At 46.4% G+C, this 26,287-nt stretch overlaps 1 protein-coding gene across 1 annotated transcript in view; it reads left to right on the top strand.

Annotated features, from left to right (window-relative positions):
* Nucleotides 1-26,287, top strand: part of Snx30 (sorting nexin family member 30) — a 103,146-nt gene that overhangs the window by 27,895 nt on the left and 48,964 nt on the right. Inside the window, exon 2 of the mRNA XM_028856445.2 lies at nucleotides 19,143-19,334. Coding sequence (XP_028712278.1) covers nucleotides 19,143-19,334 — 192 coding nt within the window. The remainder of the gene's footprint in view (nucleotides 1-19,142; nucleotides 19,335-26,287) is intronic.

Raw genomic sequence — 26,287 nt, 5'->3', positions numbered from 1 at the left:
CGTGTTTCCATTTGACTAATGTTTGTAGCTATATATTTTTCCATAGGCAGGTTAGTTTTTATCTAATTTTCTCCAGAACAAGGAGAAATGTTATGGCTTGCCGTTCTTTCATATCTAGGTTTTATTGATGTCTTGGCTTTGACCTCGATTGTGGTTTTAAAAAAAATGAATGTTCCTTTTATTTTATGAATCTTTTACTTAATAGCTTCAAACTTGACAGTGATGTCAGCTCTCTATTAAACTAATGCCATCCGTTTTTCCTCTTTTTATGAGAGAGAGAGAGGAGTTTCTGTCTGTCTGTCTGTCTGTCTGTCTGTCTGTCTGTGTGTACTAGGAATTGTGCCTAGGGCCTTGTGCTTATTAAGGTATAACCAAAGTATCCTCCTTTCCTCCTCCCTCCCCTTGACCCCTGACCCCCACTCTATCCTAGGCTGTCCTGGAACTTGCCAAGGATAACTTTGAATTTATAATCCTCCTGCTTCCGAAACTCTGCTGCTGGAATCATAGGCATGCACTACCACGTCTAGTTTTCTGCAGTGCTGGGTATCTAGGGTCTCCTGCATGCTAGGCAAGCTCTCTGTCACCAGAGCTACCCCCAGCCCTCTCTTACTCAATAAGTAAGGCTTATTTGGATTTAGTAATGTGATGCATTATGTCCATAAGTTAAGAACCTCCCTCCCCCCACAGTATTGTGCAACACCTGGGTGTGGTGTGTGATGTTTTCTGGGCACTAAGGCTATGGATGGCCTTTGCTCAGGCTGCAGGGACTGGGAAAGGTGTAGGGCTAGGTTGGGGAGGGAGAACACTGGAGACGGGACCCTTGGACTTGGTCTCAAAGCCTTCTGTTGTGCTCTGGCTGGGACTGAGACAGAAGGCTAGATGGAGCCTTCTCAGCCGAGGAAGTGGGAAGTGAGTTGCCTTTCAATGGAGAGTTTCACAGCTGTTCTGGAAATACCCTTCTTCTTTGCTTTCTCCAGAAACCAACCACTCCACACCCTCCAGTGCCTTGGCCACGCCCATTCCCCAATCCCTTCCTAGCTTCTGCTTTCAAGCACTGTGGCCCTGAATCTGCCCGGCCTGCCTCTGCCTCCCCGTGCTGGGATTAAAGATATTTGCTATCATGCCCAGCCCCATTAGGTTTTGGTACCGGTATTTATTTGTTTTAATTTGTGTGTGGGGTGTGTGTGTGGGGTGTGTGTGTGTGGCATGAGCGTGCCATGGCCTTTGTGTGGAGGTCAGAGGACAACTTTTAGGAGTTCTCACCTTTTACCTTGTTTAAAGGCAGGGGCTCTTGTTCCTGGTGTTGCCCTGTGCACTTGTACTCCAGGCCAGTCAGCCTAACAACTTCTGGCTGCTTCTCCTAGATGCCTGCCCCTATTGCATCCAGCTTTGTAGGTAGGTTCAGGCATCGAACACCCTGTGCACAGAATCAAAGATGTCCCTTCCATCTGGCTTTAGCATATCGTCTGGTGGCCAGGGCCTGGGCTGCCTCAGGTGATTCTGAGGCTGTCTGCTTTCCTGGGCCGTCCCTGTCACAGTAAGATGAACTTCATTAGGCAGGAGTATTCCGGTCTGTGGCCGACAGGAAAAGCACTTAGGTCACTGAAGACAAATGGGTGCTGTAAAATGCATTCTAAATCTTTGCCTTTGGCCTGGCTGAGGACTGAAGAGAGGAGACACTGGGTCTGTAATTCATTTTCCTTTTAGCTCCGCTAGCCTGACAGAGCCTTAGACCCATGTATCACGATCTCTCTTCCTGTTTGCAAAGTCCTTCTTTGTTCTTTGGATCTGATGGGATTTTGAGAAAAATAAAACAAACAAACAAACACTGTCCTGGAGTGGTGATGTTTCTGCATTTGTTTTCAGTGTGGCTTTGTGGTCAGAGGTAGTCTTTAAAGTCTGCCCAGTTGATAGGAGAAATGATAATGTTTTCATTTTGATATGAGCTGGGTGTGGTGGCTCTCAGGAGGCTGAATGATTGCCGAAAACTTCAAGGCCAGCCTGGGCTGCATTGTGTATTCTTGGCCATCCTGAGTTATAGAATGAGGCCCTGGTACACAGACATCCATGCAGGGGAAACACCTGTATTAGCATCAGTTCTCTAGAGAAAGAACTAGTAGAATCTATATATGTTAAAAAGGAATAGCTTACAGGCTGTGGTCCAGCTACTCCAGCAATGGCTTTGTCTTAGTCAGGGTTTCTAGTGCTGTGAAGAGACACTATGACCAGGGCAACTCTTATAAAGAAAAGCAGTTAATTGGGGCTGCCTTACAGTTTCAGAGGTTTAGTCCATTATCGTCATGGTGGGAAACATGGCAGCATGCAGGCAGACATGGTGCTGGAGAAGTAGCTGAGAGTTCTACATCTGGATCTGCAGGCAGCAGGAAGAGACCATGACAGTGGGCTTGGCTTGAACATTTGAAACCTCAAAGCCCACCCTCAATGACACGCTTCCTCCAACAAGGCCACACCTCTTAATAGTGCCACTCCCTTTGGGGGTTATTTTCATTCAGACCACCACTGGCTGTCTCCCAACAGAAAGGCCAATAATCCAGTTGGTTAGTCCACAAGGCTGGATGTCTTGGGTGGTCTTCCATCTGTATTGGAATCCTGAAGAGGTAGGCTCTAACACCGATGAACCTGCCGTGAGAGTGAGGGCAGGCAGACAGAAAGCAAAGCTTCCTTATTCTGTGTCCTTTTATGTGGTCTGCCACCAGAAGGTGAGGCCCAGGTTTAGGGTGAGCCAACCAGTTGCAAATGATCCAGACTTAGGATGAGTATTCCCGCTTAGATGATCCCATCCAAAAAAATCCTTCACAGGTGTGTCCAGCTGCTTAGGTTTTAGTTGATTCCAGATGTAGTCAAGTTGACAACCAGGATGGGCAACCACACCAGCAGTATACATGCATTAAAATTAAAACAAAAGAAAACTCATTTTCATGTTATTTACTAATGAGGGTGAACAGTTGTTTATTAGCTGTATATTATAGCTGTTCGTTTTCTTTGTGTTGGTCTCTCTCTCTCTCTCTCTCTCTCTCTCTCTCTCTCTCTCTCTCTCTGTGTGTGTGTGTGTGTGTGTGTGTGTGTGTGTGTGTGTGTATGTGTGCATTTCTATGCACTTCTATCTCGTGTACAGATTTCCTCAACCAGCACACTATGTCAGGACTCATTTGCTACCATTTATTGTCACCATGACACCAGTTCCCCATTCTTAACCTCTCACCATAAAGAAAATATTTGCCGGACGTTGGTGGCGCACGCCTTTAATCCCAGCACTTGGGAGGCAGAGCCAGGCGGATCTCTGTGAGTTCGAGGCCAGCCTGGGCTACCAAGTGAGCTCCAGGAAAGGCGCAAAGCTACACAGAGAAACCCTGTCTCGAAAAACCAAAAAAAAAAAAAAAAAAAAAAAAAGAAAAGAAAAAGAAAATATTTATTTAGACAGGGCTTATCTATGTAGCTCAGGCTGGCATTGAACTCATGATCCTCCTGCCTCAGCTCCTCAAATGTTGGAATATTTTTCACATCTTAAATACATGAAAAATAATCTGAAGTCTTTCTTATATGTTGTAATGTGTAAAAACTAGTGAGGTTAAAGTTTCCCTGTCCTTATGTAACAGCAAAGTTACAGCCTACTTGAGCTGTTAAAACAGGTGGTTACAGACATGAGCATATTTACCCTGATTCTGAAAACTTGGTAGCCCCCGATATAAATTGTGATCAGAGTCCTTAAGCAACCTGACGTTTGTTTTTGCATTTGGAATTTGAGAACATTATTTGAGAAGGTCCTGATTATTTTACCCTTTTAGAAATAGTGAACCAAATTCTCCATCAGTGTTCATTGAATAATATATTATCTCTTCATTATTTGAGTTTCCATAGTTATCAATTAATATTAAAACTCAGATTTGTTCTGTCAATTCCGGGGCTGTCAGGGTGAGTCAGCCATCAAGCTCTTTGGATAGGATCTGTGCTGTACAAGGATCTCCGGGAATGAGAATCCCTGACTTCATGCATTAATGCCGAGGCTCACCTCAGATGGATCATCCACAGTGGTGCCTGGCCACATGGTTTACATCTGAGTGCAGACACTGGTAGGGTTCTTGGTTCATTTTTCCACAGTCCAGGAGATGGATGGAGACCAGATGGAGCTGCTTGTTAATGGCCTATGGCCCTTCTCTGGAGCTGGCTGGCTCTGAAGGCCCTTGAGCAGTGGCCTGACTCCAGTTATTTCTCTGACACTGGTGGAGCGGGAATGTTGTTGTTCTAAGAAACATATGGAAGGCTGATGGTGGCCGGGGCTTCTCTACATGCCACATTGTAAAAAAAAAAAAATTAGGTGGTATTGTAATATTTTGTCTGGTTGATACTGTTTAATGAAATCTCTGGGGTGTGAGTGGCAGATGGTGCTTGCTCTGGGGTCCCAGGCCTAGTTCTATGTCCCTCTGCCTGTCACTGATGGGTGACTCTAGACCTGTGCTCTAACCTTCTTAGTCCATGTTCTGTTCTCAGTAGTCCCATTGGGATAATAAAATCTCCTCTCCACTTCCAAGTTACTCTAAGGGGTAAGTAGGACCCACATGTGGGTGATTCCCTTGCACACTGTCTGGCAGAGAGCGTGCTCTTAGAATACGGTTCCTTCCCTTGATTGTAGTCATATATGATCACTGTGAAATATATACAGTTTATCTCCAAATACAAATCGTTTAGCCTTAGGTTTGTTTTGTTTTTAAAACATTATTTATTATTATTATTTGATGTTTTGAAATAGGGTCTCACTATATCTATGTATATAACAAGGCTGGCCTGGAACTTGCTGTGTAGCCTGGGCTAGCCTTGAACTTGCCATCTTCCTGCGTCTGACTCTGGAGGGCTGGTATTACGGGGTGTACCACCATGCCCAGTTCATTTCTGTTTTACGCGCTGGCTAATAGCCCAGGCTCCTGGCTGCTCAGCTGGACATCATTGCTCTTTGTGGAGGGTGGGTTCAGCTGTCCCAAGAACACTGTATGATGACAGTCTGTAGACTGTGACCCTGACCTCCTCAAATGGACGGGGAGGTCCCAAGGTGAGGGCTGTTGATGTTGAACAGTGGAAAAATGGCCCAGGTTGGGTGTCAGTGAAGCAGACCACTGAAGAGAAGCAGTCTCTGGGAAGCAGTTCTCGGGGGATCAGAAGAGAATGACGAGCACTAGGTGCCCTTGGCCCCGGCGCTTGCTGAACAGTTACTCGGCAGCTCTTACCCTCTAGTCCTAAGGATGGAATCTGGGGGATTATGTAGTTGTTGATTTGGACTTCATTTGATTTTGCCTGAAGGAAAACGTTGTCTAGTCCTCTGTTTAAAACACAATTTCCTTCTGGTTTGATCTATTTTTCCCCCTACCTGAGACGTATTCAAGAGAATATCCTAGTCTTTGTTTTCACCCTGTTGCTACTGCAAGAGCATATGCTAAATTCTAATGAGCAGAAATCGGGCAGAGAGCGGTGGGGTGATCCTAGCCACCTAACCTTGGCATTCAGGACCCCTCGTTTGCCCTTCCTCTCCTGGCATCTTAGGGGAAGCGGATGGTGTCTGCCTGCCCTAGCCCTCCCATCCACGGCTGCCTGCACTGGCCCTCCCTCTTGGTTCTGTGTGCTTTTCCGAAGGGGTTTTGAAAAGCCGGAGCATGACCACCACCTTCCTGCTTCAAAGCTTCCCATCCTCTGTGGAACACTTGCCTGATTCCTTCTTAAGATCCCGGAGGGTGGAGCATCTTCTTTCCAGGCTGTGTTTCCTGCCGCTTCCTCCCAAGCAGCTCATGCCCCTCCAGGGTCCGATCTCCAGCTCGTGCAGCTTTCTTTGCTGGGCTGCCTTTCTCTTCCACTGAAGGGCACTTTCCTGTTTCCGGAGTTTGCACCCACACTCTCAGATCCCTGTGCAATCTGCCTCCTCTTCCAGCCAGTGGGAGTGAGTGTGAGGGGCTTGCTAATGTGAGTGAGTCTGAGGGGCTTGCCCGAGGGGCTGGAATCTCAGCCCAAGCCCTTCTGCCATGCTGTTGATGAAACGAATCGAAGTCATCCTGAAGTATCCTCCAAGAGTTAGGTTCCTTTCCTCCTTCACTCTGGACCACAGGTTTTCTCTTCATCTGTGCATTAATCACTGTGTATCGTGTTGCCATGCTCCACGCAGCAGCCTACACAAGATTCCTGCACTCAATCCCTTCTCAGCTTGCTTTCCTTCCCAGAATAGCACCTGGCAGTCGTCAAGAATGCCGTGTTTGGATTAAATACATGCACAAATAAATTTTGCTTCTTCATATCCTCTCATTTGTGGTGGTGGTGGGGCTACAGCACCTGTTAATTACGCCACTCAAAATCCCATGTGTTGGAAAACACCTGTATTTTGCTCTATAACATAAATAGGGAGTGATAATTATTTGTCTCTTCGCCATCTCAGAGAGACATAATCAGATATTTTATTACTAGAAGAGAGGTGCTTAACACATGTTTAATTATATGTATTTTAGAAATGTAAACTTTTCTCTAACTTTTGTCCAACAGCAGCTGTACCTGGGAGAGGCTTTAAGGAAAGTGAGCTTCCGCAGCCAGGTAGCGCCTTTCTCTACGCGGCTTAACTGATAATAATCATAGTCGTCCGTCTGAACAGCTGGTGCTTTCCGCCATAGAAGCATCTTCAGCAGGTGTGGTGGTGCACACCTGTAATCGCAGCCCCGGGAGACTGGGCCTGGGCTTCGTAGGCAGAGACCCTCTCAAACCCCAAACAACAAAGGGACCCGGTACTTTTAGAACTCCTCACTGTACGATCTCCTGGATATTGGCTTCAAGACAAGCCTTCGAGTCTCTCCCTCTGGGTGAGACCCTTAGTCACTGCTAGGCCAACATGAAGGGGTCGTCTCCTTTCCAACTTGGTTGTAACAGTTTAGACAAGGTTGTAAGGTTTTGTCCTCATCCTCTCCTTCTTCCTTCACCTGTCTGCCTCTCTGCCGTCTCCTGTCAAGTGAGGACTCAGATCACTGGCCCTTCTTTACAGAGTTCTTTTCTGCAGCTGAACTCAGAAGGGCCCTGCAAAGAGGACGGGACTGTGACCCGCTGCAGCCCCGCGTTTCTTTACAGCAGGGCTGTGTTCTGAGGAATGTGCTTCTAGGTGACTTCCTCGTTGAATGAACATCGTGGTGTGTGCTTACACAAACCCAAGTGGTGGTGGGGCTTGCTGTGGGGAGCACAGCCCGGGTGTAGGCCACCCAGCTGTACAGCATGTTAGCGTCTGGAGTACTGTAGGCCGTTGAAACGGTGGGATTTCTGTAACTGAATCTATCTACACACGAGAAAAAGGAAGTGAAACATGATGTGAAAGATACAAACCAGCAACAGCCTTGTCAGGACATGCAGCGCCGTGAATGTGGAGCTGCAGGACCGGACGCAGCTCTGGGGTCACTGGCTGACTGCGTCTGCTCTTACCTAGCACAGTGCAGCCTCTGAGCTCCATGCACTCAGGCTGCAATAAGTGGATGCAGTTTTAAATCTGGTGACATCTCATTTTATTGTAAGAAACGTAAAAAAAAACTTTGACATTTTGGTTAAAAACATTTAGCTTAAAATACAAGCTGCTCTTTCTCTTTCCTGTCATTTCTAGCTTTGATGAGTCCTGGAGATTCCATGCATTCATGGTTAAGAACTTGCTTTTTCTCTTATTTTTTAATGTGTGAATCGTTTTTTTTTTTTTTTTTTTAAGAACTTGCTTTTTCTCTTATTCCTTGATGTTTGGAATTTTATTACTGTATTATTTATTTTGTGTGTGACTGCATGTGTGTCAAAGTGTGTGTGATAGTCGGAGGACAACTGAAAACGTGGGGGATTTGAAAAACCATCTCAGAGATGAGAGCTGGTGAGACCAACTTCACAGGAACGTTTGATGCTTGCCATTGGTCTGCAAGTCTGTCCTGTGCTGTTCCTTGCCTGACTGGTTTTTACCCTCGAGGGATTTGGTCCGGGTGATGATTAACCCATAAGCATTTGCTCACACAGAACATACTAGTATTTTGTTTCTTTGAGACCTTTGTTCTGACAGCCAAGAACGTTCTTTGCTAATTTTTCTGACATGTCTGTGTGGTGCTATGTCAGGTGATGGTTCAAAAACATGTGACCAAATTTTTAAGGTGAATGAATAGTGGTTACAGGTTGGGGTGGGGACTGAGCAGTGGGTAAGAGCACTTCTGCTCTTGCAGAGGACTAGGTTGGATTGTCTGCACCCACATGGAAGCTTACTATAACTCCAGTTCTAGGGGTTCAATACCTTCTTCTGGGATCCAGGCACTGCATACACATTTGTACATGCACATACAGTAAATAAAGACTATGCTAGGACCTTCTTCCATATAAGAAGGGGTCCTTGAGTTGTAGTTAGTGCCTTAACTTTCTCTGCAGACATGCAAAAAAATGTCTACACCCCTGCCCCCAGGGACCAAAGTAATGATTCCGTTTTCTTAGCTCAGTGAGCCAATGAGTTTATTTGGGTTTACTTAACAGGGTTGTGGGTGACCTCCAAACAGCCATATCACCAAAAGGTCTCCTCCGTGATTCACCTTCATCCCTTCGACCATAGCTGCGTAGATGGAGTACCCCTTTAGTTTATCCTCTGTGTGTCCAACATGCACCCTATGGCCTGCATGTACCCCAGGATAGCTGTGAATGGGGCCCAACACAAAATTATAAAAACTTGATTTTTTTTTGTGTGTGTGTGTATAATTTTTTTTTTTTTTTTTTTGGTAACTTGATTGATGCTTCTTGAGCCTGAACTGTGTGGATGACAACTTTGTGTTGCAATGTCAAAAGGTGGGACACCTCCTTGAGTAGCTCCATGGCCTTGTGCGGGTTGGGGCAGAGTTGAATCCAGCTGGGAGGGGAGGGTCCTGGAGAGAGTGGCTCAGATCTGAGATGAGGGGCTAATGACCGTCCCTTCCCTGGACACATCAGTAGCCCGTCTTGAAGGTCGCTTGGGCGCTCACCGCTCCTCTGATGAGATGCTATGGCTGCTGTGCTTGGAGGACATTGCCCCTCCACAAGTGTGGTGTTGCTCAACCGTACACGAGACCTGTGTTTTTTATGTCACTTGAATGAACTCGTGCCTGTCACTCAGAGTCTTCCTTACTATAGAACGAACAGCTCTGATGACTTCTGGAGGGTTCTATGCCCCAAGGTCTGTGCGATGTGGGTGCAGAAATGCCAGTAGCGGAATGAACATTTTGCTCAGGTTTGTGGGTTTGGGTTGGCAGGATCCTGAGAGCAGGTTGGAGGTGGGCATAAAAGAGCTGGTTTTTAGGTAGACTTGTGTTTTTAGGTGGAGCTGGGAAAGCTTACTCTGTCTTCTTAGAAAGCTGTGTCCTTGGACTTCAGTCTGCCAGGTGGCGTATGCATACAGTGACCAAACAAAATACCCAAGAAAATCAAGTTCAGGAAAGAAGGGTTGCTTTTGGCTCACAGTGTGAGACTGCGGATCATCAGGATGGGAAAGGCATGGAGGCAGGAGCATGAGGTGGCTGGTCACATTCCAACTGTGCTCAGGGAAGGAGAGACATGGATGCTGCTGCCCAGCTCCCACCCTTTTTATTCAGCCCAGGGCCTCAGCCCATATGACGGTGCTGCCCACGTGGAGGGTGGCTCTTCCGAACCTCAGCTAATCTAACCTGGGAACTCCCTTACAGACATGTCCACAGGTGACAGTCAGGGTCATCCATTGCCCCTGTAGTAGCCAGTCTTCTCGCTGTGGCCCTTAGTTATTATTCATCTGGGGACAAGCTTTTGAGAATACCTCTCTCCTCCAGTGGGGGTGACTCCTCAGCCTGGACTGTCCAGACTGTGTTCTACTCTAGGCTCTCTTTTCCGTTTGGCAAGCCTCCTCCTCCTCCTCCTCCTCCTTCTCAAGCTGCCGAGGCACCCTTTGCTCTCTCCCTCTGATGCACAGAGTGCTGTCACAGCCAGTTTTGCTTTGCATCATCATCACCACCACCACAGGCTTTGGCACTCACACCCTAGCTAGACTGAGTTGTTTAAACACAGATGGTCTTAGTCCTATGTTTTCAGGAGCCCTGCATCGTCCTGCATTGGCTGACATCTCTTAATGCTCAGTATATTCTTGAAATAGTGGCTCCTCCTTAGAGGATGTAAGGAATCATGTTTAAATTAATCTGAGAGTTAGACAAAATCCTTGCTTCTAAGAATGTCCAGAACAAGGACTACAGTCTTGAGATTCCTTCAGAAATCTAATAACGGATCATGGACACCTTGCCAAAGAATGTGGACTGGGGCTCTTTGATTTTGAGGTTCATTTGAAGGTGTTCTTTTACATTGGGCCGATAGATGCAATTTAAAGGGCAAGGTTTCTCTTAGGAAGGCTAGAGAAGCATGTTCAGTTTCTTAAAAGCTTTTTCAGCCTGTAAGTGTGGAGACAGGTGGTCTGTGAGCCTACATAGAGGAAGATTTGTCATGTAGGAAGTGGTCAGAATACAGAGCAGGAAGGTGTAAAGTAAACCCATTCTTGGACAGCGCCGGCCTGGAAAACAGACTGTGCTGGTCCCGGGACTCGATGGATGGGTGCAGACAGCTGTGGAGGTTGGGAGACTATTTGATATCGTGTTTCTAAGTCAGTGGTGGGCAAAACTGAACCTCTTGTTGTGAATAACAAGGAGAGCAGGTCCAAGAACTTGGACATATTAGTTTAGTAAGACATTTGAATAACTCCAGGGTTAAAATGGGTAATGTCTTTAAAATTCTCCACTGTTTGTATCATCATTTCCTCTCTACAGTTTAGAAATTATACATTTTTGTAATTATCTGCACTAGTCAGGTTTACGGCTGTAATAATAAACAACTTCCAAAGCTCTGAAGTTCACAACAAACACTAATTTCTAGGTCATGCTGTGTGTTCTGGCTGGGAGTCATCTGCACCCACTCTTCCCAAGTCGTATGTTTCTGAAGGAGCAGTCCCTTTGTTTCTAAAGCTCGGCTTAGGGCTGGCCTAGGCTGCCCTTCATTCATTTGCCATTGGCTGGAGCAAGTCACATGACCTAACCCACAGCCAATGGGATGAGGTGTCTCTGTGAGAAACCATTTGTAATAGTAAGAATGTGTGATCCTCTTGCAGGAGGGGTCAGTCACTTGGGTGTCACTGACTGCCCCTCTGTGTAGTGCCCCCTACAGTCTTTCACTTAGTAATGTTTGTAAACACATCGTTTGCATTTATCATTTCTAAATGTGTGGAAGACATTGTCTCACTGTTCCTTGGATTAAATTTTAGGTTAATTTGGGGAAGCTTGAGTTGCCATGAAGCAGTGTGGCTGATGACTGCGTGTTTTCAGTACCTCATTGCGGTGTCTCCAGATTGTGAACGGTGGCCAACACTGGTTGTCAGGATCTTACTTCTGAAGCTGGGTGAGGGGGCACGCACCTGAATCCCAGCACTGGGAGGCTGAAGTAGGAGAATCAGGAGCTCAAGGTCATCCTTATCTTGGTAGTGAGTTCTGGGCCAGCCTGGGCTACATGAGACCCTGCCTCAATATTCCTCTTCCTTGAAAAAGGCTCTTCTTTCTGAATTCAGTAGCTGTGCCTCCAGGGTTTCCCAGTGTTTGCTGATTCGTATTATTATTATTGAGAGATGATTCACACAGGATGAAGTTTCACTATCGTCAACCATACGGTTGATTTGTAGTGTGTTCACAGGACGGTGGAGCCACCATCACTGTCATTGCACTGGGGCAGCCAGAAGTCTGCTTTCTGTGTCTGAGGACATGCCTGTGCTTACAGTAACGTATATGGATCATAAAATGTGTAGCCTTCTGTGTTTGGCTTCCTTCACTAGAATAAGGTTTTCAAAGTTGATTACTGATATTTCTGATAGCATTTAACATACTATGAACTTTCCTTTTCCAAACCCTTAATTTTGCTTAGAGATTTTAATAGAGTTGCTCATATTTCCCAGTGAATGACACCAGTAGACACTTTGGACCTTGTGGACAGGGTTACTATCAACAATCCGTTTGCATACAGTTCTTAGTGTAGTAATTACATCACTGCATTTCCTAATGTTGAAGGCTTCTTGCCTTCTTGGAACCATACATTCTTTTTTTTTCAAATATAAATAATTTTTTTATTACAGCACTACAAAATTAAATAAATCTAAAATATGCTATTCAATCCGATCATTCAATGAACTTCAGTTGGAAAAGCCACCATATAAACATTCTTTTTTAATATTACGTATTTATAGTGTATGCAGGGCCAGGAGGGGGTGGAGATGAGTGCCATGTCACAAGTGTGTAGATCAGAGGGCAGGCACCCTATGGGAGTTAGCACTCTAGAATATGTGGGTTCTAGGGGTCAAACTCAGGTTGTCAGGCTTGGTGGCAAGTGCCCTGACCCTTACCCACTGAGCCACCCCAAGGCCCCTATTCTTTCACAAAATGATTTTTATTTTATGTGTATGGATGTTCTGTTTGCATGTATGTCTATGTGCCATGTGCATGAAGTGGCATTGGATTCCTTGGAACTGCAGTTACATGTGGAAGCCCACAAAGATTCTAGCTTGTGTTTCCACTCAAAGTCAGAGGGAGTTTATGTCGCTCTCCAAGGCTGCATAATAGGCTACAAAGGCATGGCTACCAGGTGTCTTATATGTCAAGGCCTGATCACAAGATGCTTTGCCATGGGGCGTGTTTACCAGGTGTTTTGAAGGGTCTACACTTGGTTGTATGTTGTGTTTTGATCTTGAAAGGGGGAGGTCTTCTGCCTCTCCCCTTGCTAGTGTATAAAAAGCCCATTAGAAATAAACTCAAGGCTGCTGTGTATTGACCCAGGGTCCTCCAGAAGCTATCCTGTGTCTCTGTCTTTTTCTACACCTATATTTCTCTCTATCATTTCCCAGTTCTTCACTCCCTCCATCAAGGAACCCTTCAGTAGGTCAGGCTGAACCTCAATGCTGGTCCCCTGACAGTTACAGATGGTCATGATGTAGGTGCTAAGAACTGAACCCAGGTCCCCAGGAAGAGCAGCCAGTGCTCTTAACCACTGAACCTTCTTACTGGCTCCCTGATATATTCTTAAAAAAAAAAATTGGTTTTGTTTTGTTTTTGGAGACAGAATTTCTCTGTGTAACAGCCCTGGCTGTCCTGGAAGTCACTCTGTAGACCAAGCTGGCCTTGAACTCACAGATATCAGCCTGTCTCTGCCTCTTGAGTGCTGGGATTAAAGGCATGCGCCACCACCACCCAGCTTCTTTAAATGTTTAGATAATTGTTTGTCTACTTTTTGTGTATGAATAGTTTGCCTGCATTCATGTATGTGCACCACATGCATGCCTGTTGAATACCTGGAGCTGGAGCTGCAGATGGTTTGGGGCCACCATGTGGGTTCTGGGAACCAAACCAGGATCCTCTCAGCAACAGGAACCCTTAACCACTGAGCCATTTCTTCAGCCCCTTGATATATTCCTTTTAAAGGATGAAGGGTTTGGGATAAAGGCATTTTCTACTTCTTTGCAAGCCTCAGTGACAGTGAAATAGCCTCAAAAACTCTATGAAAGGTGTCTCTTGGTTCCCTTTTCAGCAGTTATATCTAGTAGAAGATTTTTGAAAGCCTGGCCCTTGGGTGGCAGCCTCTCCTCGTTCTCAGAGTCACTGCTTTTCCTATTGTTTGTCTCCCATTCTTTAGATGCTAGGTTAGCATCTGGTGGTAGGGTGGGAGGAAGTAAGCTGTGGTGGTTAACTCACTGAGATGGTCTGGAAGTCTAGAGCTATAATTTTATCTGTCTGTCTAGATTTATCTATTTTTTAAAGGAGAGCCTTGCTATATAATGCAGACTGGTCTCAAACTTGTAATCCTTCTGCCTCTGCCATCCCAGTACTAGCATTAGGCATGCTTCTCTCTGCCCACCTTAGATTTATAGTTTCTATAATGAGTGTGCAGCATCTTGTCTGTCTTGCTACTGTAAACACTCAGTCCTGGTCATTTTCCAGGTCTCCCTGTGTTCCCTGTTCTGTTGTGTTGAGTATCTTTGATAAGCCTGTTTTTGAGTGTTTCCCTTTGAGTTGATTCTGTATAGTGGGTTTAAATTGAATTTTACAGCAAAATCATCAGTCAAGAGTGTTCTGTTGGATTTGTGTAGGACACAGTCATTCTTCCGGTCCCTGCTATGCACGTGACTTAGGACAAACCGGGCAGGTACTGGCAGTGGGCAACTTAGGACAAACCGGGCAGGTACCAGCAGTGGGCAAGCGCTGTCCTCCCTGTGGGCCGCCTTGAGCTGCTTTGCCGGGCTCTTCTGAAATGGGGTCTTCATGTTCCCCACATTTCCCCAGTGGTGTCAAAAGAGAAGCTGGACTATGTTAGCGTGACTTGTGTTTTTACTGGCTCCCAGTAGATGCCACTCTGCTATTAGGAACCTCGTGTTTAACATAACAAAGAATCCCACCAGAGATGTGTGTTAGTTATCTTGCCAACCACTGGCCGTAACCGATCTTGAAACTGAAATTCCTTGAACCAGAGGAGTTGTTGAAGCAATGCAGTTCTCTCTGTGTGTCTTTCTTGGGTGTAGAGTGAGGGACAGGGGACAGAGGAAGGGATGTTCTACAACTACAGGCCAGAGTTGACGTTTTACAGCAATGAGTGGGTTTTTTGTTTTGTTTTTGTTTGCTTTTAGAGATGGGGTTTCTCTGTATCCTTGTCTGTCCTGGAACTTGCTATATTTATTTATTTATTTTAAATTATATACATATGTGTGTGTGTCTGTGTGTGAGTTTGTGCACATGAGTGCAGGTGCCTGAGGACACCAGAAGAGGGCGTCAGGTTCCTTAGTGCTGGAGTCCCAGGCAGTTGTGAGCCACCCTATGTGGGTGCCCTCTGCTAATATCAAGTACTCATAACTTCTGAGTCATCCCCCTAGCCTTGGGTTTAGATATTTTTTAGAAGCACCCTAGCTGTGATATGGAGAACTGATTGATGATAACAGCCTAGTACCTGCAGCTCATGTTGGTGGTGCTGCTACCATGAGATGCCTGCTTTCGGTCAAAGCACAATAAACTCTGCTGCTGAGGTCTCTGCTGGGCAGAGGTGCCTGGACCAGTCACGCTACCCAACACTCGCTTGTCACCCCTAAGATCTTCGTGTTTTCTTAGTGCATTTATTTCTCATGGGGCAGGGTCTTGAAAGTCATTTTGTGATAAACTTATGACCCCAAAGGAAAAAATGTTGGCTTTACCTGATTAGCTTTAAAAACAGCAGATTCATGTTTACCTAGAAGGATTTATGACCAGAGAATGGAGAGGAAGACTAGCAAAGGGACTGGAAAAATTGCTGATCTTGTGAGGCTGTCATTGGTTGTCAGAGCGGTAGCATTACTGCTCCAGAGACTTCAGACACTTGGGTCTCGTCTGTCATTCCTGTGTGCCCAGCTACTGCAGGGGACACCCTGGAATGAGAGGTGAAGGTGTTTTCCCTGGCTGTGTAGTCCCAGGATGCAAGGATCCGACCAGATTTGGTTGTGACTGAATTTGATTGCTGGACTCTCCCTTCCTACACTGGTCAGGGCATTTCAGATCATATGTAGCTATTCCTCAAGGTTGCTGCTGAGGTCCCTAGGGTAAAACCTAGAAGCATTTGTATAGAGTCGCTGTAGATCAAGCAAGAGAAGGAAAATAGATAATTACACCAGCACATGCACATACATGTATACATGCACACACAAGGGGAAGCCATTGTTTGTGGATAAGTCAGGTGTATAAGTCAACAATTTAAAAATATTTATTTTTATTTTATATGTATGAATATTTGTTTGCTTGCATGTATGTGTGTGCACCACATGTGTGCATGGTACTTGCAGATGTGATAAAAGAATTTTGGATCCCTTGGAACTGGAATTACAGACAGTTGTGAGCTACCAGGTGGGTGCCGGGAACTAAACCTTGGTCCTCTGCAAGAGCAGGAAGTGCCCTTAACTAGAGCGGCATCTATTCAGCCCCTAGATCAGTGGTTAATATTTACAGTTGCATTTGTGCAGATGCCTCCCAAGTGGGGAGAAGAAGTGGGGCAGGGAGAGAGAGAGAGAGAGAGAGAGAGAGAGAGAGAGAGAGAGAGAGAGAGAGAGAGAGAGAGAGAGAGAACACATACATACACATCTGGCATATTTGGTAACATCTATATTAAAGGAGGTGGATTTCAAACAAAGACAAGATATGACAACATGGTGGCTTCCAGAATTAGCTAGGCTAGATCACAGAAAACCTATTGAGTTGATTGGCTTGTTTGGCCAAGGTTTTGATTTCTTTCTCTCTCTCTTTCTTTCTTTCTTTCTTTCTTTCTTTCTTTCTTTTTTTTTTTTTTTTTTTTTTTTTTTTTTTTTTTTTTTCTTTCTCTTCTTCTCTTTCTCTCTCTTTCTTTCTTTCTTTCTTTCTTGCAATGGTTAACCATTGACTGAGCTGTTCTGAGGCCAGTGCTTTAGTGTTGATAAATATAAAGGTGGGCCCTTGCGGAGTCTAACAAGGTGGCCTGCCTGCAGTCCGTGTTTAAAATTGTACAGACAGGGGAGTGCCATTGTGGCTCTCTCAGAGTTCCAGAGATGATGTCTCCTGCCAGACCTCCAGACACTGAGTGCGACACTCCATGCATGCCCTGTGGTGTGGACACCCCAGAAGGCCAGCAGGTCAGCAGCAGCCGCTGTAGCGAGGCTCTGCCTTTGTATCCATACCAGAGCAGCTGCAGAGGACACAGTGCCCCGCTGGCAGCTCCTCCTGCTGGCCGCAGTTGGCAGATAGCTGAGAGAAAGCAGCATCGTGTAGGGTGGGGGTTTGTTCCCATGAGCACCTTCGGTAAAGACCGTTGAGGAATATTACTTTAACTATGTAAAGATGGGCTGCATTTGTTTTACCTTGCCTGCCTAAGGCACCTGAATGGTCTGCTAGAAAGCTGAATGGCCAATAGCTAGGCAGGAGGTGGATAGGTGGGGCTGGCAGGCAGAGACAATAAGCAGGAGGAGTCAATAGGCCGGAGAGAAGAGAGAAAGAGAGGGTGGAGCCTGGGGCTAGCCAGGGGAAGCAGGAAAGTAGGACACACAGAATGAAAGAAAGGTAAAAAGCCCTGAGGCAAAACATAGATGAAGACAAGCAGCTTAAATTAAATTACAGGAGCTAGTGAGACAAGCATAAGGTAAGGCCGAGCATTCACAACTAATAAGAAGTCTCTATGTCTGTATTTGAGAGCTGGTTGGTGGCCCAAAGAGAAAGCCTACTACAAAAGATGGCACCCTTTTAATAGTTACAAAAACTAATTTTTTTTTTTGTTCCGTGTTTTTGAGACAGGGTCTCTCTATTACATAGCCCTAGCTGTCCTGGAACTCACTATATAGACCAAGCTAGCCTCGAACTCACAGAGGATCCACCTGCTTCAGCCTTCCCAGTGTTAAGATTAAAGGCACATACCACTGGCATTATTTTTGACATTGCCTTAAGTATCTGATTAAGTGATCTGTGGTTGGCACAGATGGAGGCAAAGGAGAGAACCTTCTGTGTACGTCTGTCACCCACTGAGCAGGGTGGCATTTCTCTTGACCCGGGCCATGCTTTCCTCTGCCTTGTCTCATCTTTCTTTTTTGGGGTCTCCTCTGATCAGCTGTAGCTCATGGATATGACTGCTGAGGTGACTTCCAGGGGACAGATCAGAGCCCCCAGAGCACTTCCTTGACCCCCACCCTATGATCTGGGTCACCAGTGCCTTCCCATTGGTATCTTGTCACTTTCTTGCCAGATTCTTAGTCTTTGTCTTCCAGTGATTTCTGAGGTGACATTCAGGGGTCTCCCCATCTTCTGCTAGACACGGGCTGTGTTCCCTTGTCAAGTCCTAACACGGCAGGAGAACTGTGAGACTGAGCCTTAAATAAATGTTCATGGTCTTTGTCTTAGTTAGGGCTTCTGTTGCTGCCAAGAGAGCCATGACCGTGCAACTCTTATAAAGGAAAACATTTATCTGGGGCTGGCTTACAGTTCAGAGGTTTAGTTTATTATTGTCATGGTGGAAAGCATGGTGGTGTGCAGGCAGACATGGTGCTGGAGAGGAGCTGAGAGTTCTACATCTGGATCAGCAGGTAGCAGGAGGAGAGAGACACTGGGCCTGGCTTGAGCATTTGAAACCTGAGAGTTCACCCACTGTGACACACTTCCTGTAACAAGGCCACACTTCCTCCAACAAAGGCCACACCTCCTAGTAGTGCCACTCCTTATGAAGCCTGTGGGAGCTATTTTCTTTCAAACCACCACAGCCTTTTAAAAATACATATTTGCAAAAAACAAACAAAACAAACAAACAAACACACTGGGCGGTGGTAGCACAGGCCTTTAACCCCAGCACTCAGGCAGGCGAATCTCTTGAGTTCAAGGCCAAGCCTGGTCCACAGAGCAAGTTCCAGAATAGCCAAGGCTACGCAAAGAGACTCTGTCTTGAAAAGCATAAAATATTAATAAAAAATAAAACATTATATTTGTAACAAATTCTTAACATGTAATTTATCTAGGTAGCCTTAGGTCTTCATCCTAAGGTGGAAAGAGAATGAGAGCTGTTGTTCTTCAGTCTCCCTCCCTCCCTCCCCTCCCCCTCCCTCCCCTCCCTCCTCCCTCCTTCCCTCCCTTCCTGACATTTTTCCCTCTGACAATTTCTATAATTTTTTTTTTTTACTGTGGAATTTTAAATACAAAAGGGGACAGATGGTTTGACAAGCTAAGATCTGGTTAGCTTTTTATCAACTTGACACAAGTTAGAGCCATCTGCTTTGAAAATGAACCTCAGTCTAGAAGACACCTCCATCATATTGTTCTTTGGCAGTTTGTGGGGCATTGTATTGATTAGTGACTGATGTGGAGGGCCAAGCCCACTGTGGGAGGTGCCACCCCTGGGCAGGTCATCCTAGGGTGTGTCTGAAAGCAGGCTGAGAAAGCCATGGGGAGCAAGCCAGTAAGCAGCGTTCCTCCATGGCCTCTGCGTCAGCTCCTGCTTGAGTTCCTCCTCTGACCTGTTTATTTCAGACACATGGAGTGAGGAGAGGCACAGCTGTGGCTGGTGAGGTTCTCCATCCTTGTGATTTGTAAGGCTGTACTTTTCTCTTCTTCCAGGATCTCATTTTGCCCAATGGTGGTACTCCAGCAGGCACTTCGAGCCCAGCTTCTTCATCTTCCCTTCTGAACAGACTCCAGCTTGATGATGACATGGATGGTGAAACCAGAGATCTCTTTGTCACGGTTGATGATCCCAAGAAGCATGTCTGTACAATGGAGACCTACATCACATACAGGATCACCACTAAAGTAGGTCCCCTATTTCACAATGTTGGGGTTCATACTTGTGCTTGTGGTTTTTGTTTTTGGGCAATTGACAAAGGCTGGGGTTATCTGGAGGAGGGATCCTCAGTTAAGGAGATGCCTCTATAAGATTGGCCTGTAGGAAGGTCTGAGGAACATTTTCTTAATTAACGAGTGATGATGTAAGAAGGCCCAGCCCAGTGTAGGTGGTCCTACCCCTGGGCGGGTGGTCCTGTGAGGTATAAGGAAGAGCTAACCATGAGCCTGGAGAACAAGCCAGTAAGCAGCCTTCCTCCATGGTCTCTGCATCAGTCCCTGCCTCCAGGTTCCCACCTTGACTTCCCTCAGCGGTGAACTGTGATTGGGATGTGTAGCCAAATAGACCCTCTCATTCCCAAGTTGCTTTTGGTCATGGTGTTGTATCACAGCAATAGAGGAGACCTAGAACAATGCTCTGGGCCAGTTGGGATCCTCCTCTACCTTTGTGGTCTCTCCTCTGGTCACCTGATTACAGATATGGGAGAGAGTGGTTACATTAAAAGTAAAAGGATTATAGACTTAGAATAGGTTTTTACTCTTAAAACGAGAAATTGTGGCTGAAGTGGTTTAAATAAAACACTTAATCCCTGTAACACCTCTGTGTCCTACGGTGGTTTTGCTTTAATGTGTTTGTTTCACAATATGCATGGCTGTATCCCAACTTAAGTCTGTGATGGGACCAGGGTTGGAATTTGACCTAAGAGCGGTTCAAGACAGAAGGGAGGGCCTGAAGCTGATGCCTGGTGACTCTGCTGCGCCGCCTACCAGACCCATAGAGGGCAGAGCACTGGGGCTAAACTGACCCATTTTCACAGAAATCCAAACGATTTGTGTTTAGTTAGAATTTTATAGTTGAGGAAACTGAGTAATTTGTATGGGACAACAAAATTGGTAACTAGGTTTCTAACATGATTTGTAAGACCGCCAGGTCCATATTCTTCGTCTAATTCCACTTGTAAAGACACATTTAATGCTTACTCTTGGGGTGGTGAGGATGGAACACGAGGCCTTGGGTCCGCTAGGCAGCTGTCTACCCGGAACCACATCCCTAGACCTGCACTGTCCTCTTTACTTTTGAGTCTTTTGTCATATTTAAAATAGGACTAAAATTTTAGAGTTCGAGCAGGGTTTCTTGACTGGCAGTATTGACATTTTGGGTGAACAGTACTTTGTTGGGGGGTTTCCTGTTGTAGGATGTGGTGACGTCCCTGGGCTCTGTCCATTAGATGCTAGGAGCACTTTCCACCTACCTCCAATCCCACCGTGTGGCAATCAGAAATATCTGCAGACATTGCCAAACACCTCTGCCGAGCAAAATTGCTCCTTAATCGGAAGTTACTGAGCACATTACTAAGGAGAAAATCCATGTTGTCGCTTTGTAGTTTAGAATTTAAAAAGTGCTTTATAAAAACAGAACAAAGATATGAAAGTGGGATGGGGACTTGGTGTGGGAGGGAGGACTTGGTGTGGGATGGGGACTTGATGTGGGGAGGGAGGACTTGGTGTGGGGAGGGAGGACTTGGTGTGGGGAGGGAGGACTTGATGTGGGGAGAGAGGACTTGGTGGGGGGGGAGGTGTGGGGGGGGACTTGGTGTGGGAGGAGGACTTGGTGTGGGAGGAGGACTTGGTGTGGGAGGGAGGACTTGGTGTGGGAGGGAGGACTTGGTGTGGGGAGGGGGGGGGGGGGAGGACTTGGTGTGGGAGGAGGACTTGGTGTGGGATGGGGACTTGGTGTGGGGAGGGGGACTTGGTGTGGGGAGGGAGGACTTGGTGTGGGGAGGGAGGGGGGGGGGGACTTGGTGTGGGAGGGAGGACTTGGTGTGGGATGGGGACTTGGTGTGGGAGGGGACTTGGTGTGGGGAGGGGACTTGGTGTGGGGAGGGGGACTTGGTGTGGGGGACTTGGTGTGGGGAGGGGGACTTGATGTGGGAGGGGGACTTGGCAGGTTAGAGAGGGACAAAGGGATGGTGGCGAATGCTACCAGGATATGTTATATATGCGTATGAAGTTAAGTGCTTTAGGAGAAAGAAGGAAAAACCTTCTTTCTGTCTGTTTTTCCTCCACCACAAAGCACACACTGCAGAGGAATTACAGACGTTTTATGAACCTTTGTGGATGAACCTTTATGGATGGTGTTAGTAGCTCAGACAAACCACATCTCTCTTTTCTTACTATTCACCCCCCCCTTTGGGCTGAGAATTGCACATGGGGCCTCACACGTACCAGGCACAGTGCCACTGCGCTATGTTTCTGGCCTTCTATTTTCTTTTTTAATTAAAAAAATCATTTATTAATTATTTATTTGGGGCAGGGAGCAAAGTCTTGCTGTGTAGCCCAGACTGGCCTGGAACTCTTGATCTTCTACCCCAGCCTCTCCACCTCTGGGGTGAGAAATGTGTGCCTCTCTGCCCAACAAACATCTATTTTTTTTATTGTAAGAATTTGGTAGGTTCTGTACCTGTTTAAATTCTTGGTGAGATAAACAGAATGAAATATGTTCACATATTCTTCATCCTTGATTGGGTGGAAACACTATGTTTTAAAAATCACATGAATGGTAAAATACATGTTCATAGAACAGAAACAGAGACCGAATACAGAGTGGAAACCTCGACCTCCCGTCCTGGGCTCAACTGGACAGTCTTCTCACGAGAAGCAGCAGTTGCTGCCCCTTGGCGCGTGCCCGCCCCTCCTCCGGGTGCTCTGTGGGCACACACGACACTTAGAGAGCACATTGTTTGGGTCCGGGGTAGGCGGCTCTCATGCTTTGCCTTCTGCTTGACAGTGTTGTTAAAGCCTTTCCATGTCCACATGACTACATGGAGCTTACTCTCTGGGTCTGCCTGAGTATGCAATGGTTATATAAATCTCTCTGTGTCTCTGTCTGTCTGTCTGTCTCTGTCTCTCTCTGTCTCTCTCTGTCTCTCTCTCTCTCTCTGTCTCTCTCTCTGTCTCTCTCTCTCACACACACACACACACACACACACACACACACACACACACGCTGGTGAGTAGGTGGACATTTAAACCATTCTCGTTTTTTTGAAGTGTGTCCCCCCCCCCCCCCCCCCGCCATCATTCTGCACCTGGCCACACTTGAAGGTTTGCCTGGCCGTGTGTATCTGCCCCGTTACCTCCCTGAGGGGGTACTCACACATGTATGATTTCCTCAGACGTCCTAGGTGATGTTCATGTTTCCAGGAATTCTTTCCATTTGTGTATGTTTTCTTTGGGTAGACTTACTTTTGGCCCTGTAGTGAGGACAATGCAAAACCTGTTTTCCTTGACTCGGTGCTGTGAGCGGCCTGGTGACAGGGAGCCTGCCTTGCTGCACTGCTGCTGACCCACCCTGACAGTTCCCTACGGCTGCGTGATCCCTGCACCCCGCCTCCCCACAGCACACAGACCCCGCGGGGCTGAACCGGTTCATGGGCTAATGCACCTGCTCTAACTCACCGTCCTGCCCGGGCCTCTTCTCTCTCCTTCCTTGCCCCCTCCCCCCTGTGTTCTTATTTCTGTCCTCTCTCCTGGGGTTATTTGATTCCCTGTAACTGAGAAACTGCTCTTTCCAAGTTCTAGCCTTGGGTTTTCACTTGGGGGTGACGGATTGCTGCTGAATTCTTACTTTTTCTTATCTCTCTCCTTACGCTCCTGACCCCCAGAGTTGCCTACTCTTCTGTTTCTAAAAGTGGACCAGGTCCACTATCTTGGTGGTGTGTTTGAAGTCTTTTTTTTTTTTTTTTGAAAGCTGTTCACGTGGTAAATAGTGATATCTGGGAATGAGAGAGAGTGCAGATGGGACCACAAGATCTACCCCTGGGGCTTGCATTCCGCTGAGGTCCTTAAATAGTTAGTGGCCACAGCATGAGGTGCTATGGTTTTAAACCCCTCAAACCTCTACATGATGAATGTGATGATGATGATGATGAAGATGATGATTGAGACAGGGTCTCACTATGTAGCCCTGACTGGCCTAGAACTCAGAGTCTGCCCACTCTGCCTCCTAAGTGCTGGGATTAGAATTGTGTGCTACTATGCCATCTCTAATTCAGATCGTTTCTTTTTTAATTTTTAAAATTTATTTTATGTGTATGAGTATTTTGCCTGCATGTGTGTCTATGTACAACGTGCATGCCTGGTGCACTTGGAGGATGGAAGAGGGGGTTACATCCCTGGAACTGGGTTTGCAGGTGATCATGAGCTGCCATGTGGCTGCTGGGGCTCAAACCTGGGTCTTCTGGAAGAACAGTCAGTGCTTTTAACCACTGAGCTACCTCGCTGGCCCCTCTAATGCAGATTCTTTCTTTTAAAAATGTATTTATTTTTATTTTTATATACATTGCTGCTTTGCATGCATGTCTGTGTGAGGGTGTCAGTTCTTGGAGTTACAAACAGTTGTGAGCTGCCATGTGAGTGCTGGGAACTGAATCCAGGTCCTCTGGAAAGAGCAGTCAGTGCTTGTAGCCACGGAGCCATCTCCCAACTAATTCAGATTCTTGGTGGCACAGGAGTGAGCTGAATTTAGCTGGAGACATTCTGGTAAGGAGTGCTCATCAAATCTCCACCATCCATGCCTTCCTCTTTGATGGGCAGGCCGGCACAGCCCCTTGTAGTCCAGCAGCTCCTGGCTCTTTTTTCTCCCAGCTCTTAGAAAGTAACAACACAGTAACAGCTAATTATTGGACACTTAACCACATGTCTATCTGTTTTGTGATGGAAATTTCAATTTTTATTTTATGTACTGAATCTGTCGTAGAAAACTTAGAAAATGAAAGTAAGCTAAAATAATAAAATGAAAACATGCCTATATAAGCCCATAGTCAGAAATCACTATTGGTGACTTAGTGTGCTATTGTCTCTCTTCTTTCATGAAAACATTTGCATGTAGCCAACTCAGTGGCTCATTGCATATATCCTTCTGTGCTGGCAAGTCCCAGGCAGCACGCTTTGCCAGCATCTCTGAGACTGCAGCCCTATTCTCTTGTCCGCTGTCCCATTGTTTATTTTGTGCAGAGTGCTTTAAGTGCCGTGCTAATCTTCACACAGTGAGGTGGAACTGCAACTGTTCTTAGTTTTAAAATGGAACTCAGACACAGGACATGAGTATAACTGCTCAGTGATGCGGCGGCTAATGTGCGGTGGGGCTGGAGTCCAGAGTCCTCTCTCTTAGTAACTGTGCTGTCCTTCTCCTGTGATGGCTAGTCTTCACTGTCAGGGCCAGTGGACCTGCAGTCCCCTGGAGCACACACAGGCTTGTGTCTGCTCGTCCTCACCAGTTCTGTGCTTCAGCATGTTTCTATCGGATGCCTCAGTAGCCTAGAGTGTAAACACTGCCAAGAGGTTCGGACAAGGAGTTCAGGATTAATTATCGTGAGGGTTTGGCTCACTGACAAGGGTGTGGGTGACCATGGTTTGAGCAGTTTCACTGGTGTGGTTTGCAGTTGGCTAATGTGAATGGGGGGGGGGGAAGATGTGCGTGTTGGTAGCTTGGCAGTTCACTTGGCAAGAACATAGCATCAGGCCAGAGCAGTAACCGCAAGAGAGCTCGTGATTGAGAGAGAAGCTGTGTGCGCGTGCGTGCGTGCGTGCGTGCGTGCGTGCGTGCGTGCGTGCGTGCGTGCGTGCGTGTGATCATCAGAGTCTTACTGACTTCAAACTTGCTGTGTAGTCCAGGCTTTCATAGAACTCATTCTTGATCTGCCTCCTGAGTGCTGGAACTACAGATACGAGTCACTGTGTCTGGCTTACTTGTTTTTGTTTTTGAGGATGAAGGAGCATTAAGAGCCAGCTGGACAAGACAAGGATGGCATAGGGAAAAGTAGACACGGGGTGAAGATTGGAGAGGAGGACGGGAGTTGCTGGGTATGTAAGGAGTTGTGTGCTGAGGACAGGCATACGGCTTGGCCACTGGTAGGAGAAGCACACTCTCCCCCCATTGTTCTGGAAAAAGGAAGGGGAGCGTGTCTCGTGGAGGAAGTTAAGGGATTCTTTGCTTATAGCTGCAGTTTTCTCTAGGGCAGAGTGACAAGGTCATCCGGCTGGAATGAAGATAAGTATTGAGGTTAAGAAGTTTTCAAGATGTCTGCAGCTTTTTAATAACTGATGTTGTGGGGAAGGCTGAAGTTGCCTGGCCGTGTTAGGGATCCTGTTGTAGACCGTGTGTTACTCTGCCTGATACTGCTAAATGCTCAGATGCTACCAGAGGACAGTCTTACCTTTTGAGTTTGTGGAAGTTAGCAGTTGCTAAATTAATTTAGTGTTTTGGCCAGTTTCAATAAAACCACCATGAATTCTGTTGCCACTGGAGACGGCTTTTGTACCATTTAAATTTTCAAAAAGTCTGTTCGAAATCTTGGGTACCCATGAGATAGTCTGTAGGATAGAAGTTACTCCTGTGTAGGGCATTGGGCTTCCAAGCCCTACGCCTTCTTGGTCTGGTGGGAGGGGAGACCTTTTGTGGTCTGTGGGGCACAGGTGCAGGCTGTCCTGCTGGGTGTTGATAGACTGTGGCTTTGATGCCACTATTTCCAGAGATGACCAGAGATGTGTTCATATGGAACGGCGGTGTTGAACCTATCGCATGGTGAGTCCTTCACAGTCACTCTGTGCCTAGTTACTGTCTCAGATCTGACTGGAGTGGTGGGCGACCTCTGATGGACACTGTAGGTTATAGTCTCAGTATGGAAGGACCGTGTCGAGGTCTTCTCTGATGATGGAATTGGTCTGTCCACTGATATTAGAGAGCAGAAACCCTGGATCTCACAGAGGAAAACTGACTGTACTCATCCCTGGAGTTTTGTATATATTTGTATTATATAATACAAATAATGTAAATATATCTCCAGCAGTTCTATCCTTAAGAATTTATTTTAGTGGGATTAATGGATAGAAGCACAGTGATGTTTACTGTAATGTTGTTT

Source organism: Peromyscus leucopus, chromosome 2, assembly GCF_004664715.2.
Source record: "Peromyscus leucopus breed LL Stock chromosome 2, UCI_PerLeu_2.1, whole genome shotgun sequence".
Lineage (NCBI taxonomy): Eukaryota > Metazoa > Chordata > Mammalia > Rodentia > Cricetidae > Peromyscus > Peromyscus leucopus.
This window is presented reverse-complemented; position numbering and strand designations above follow the sequence as displayed.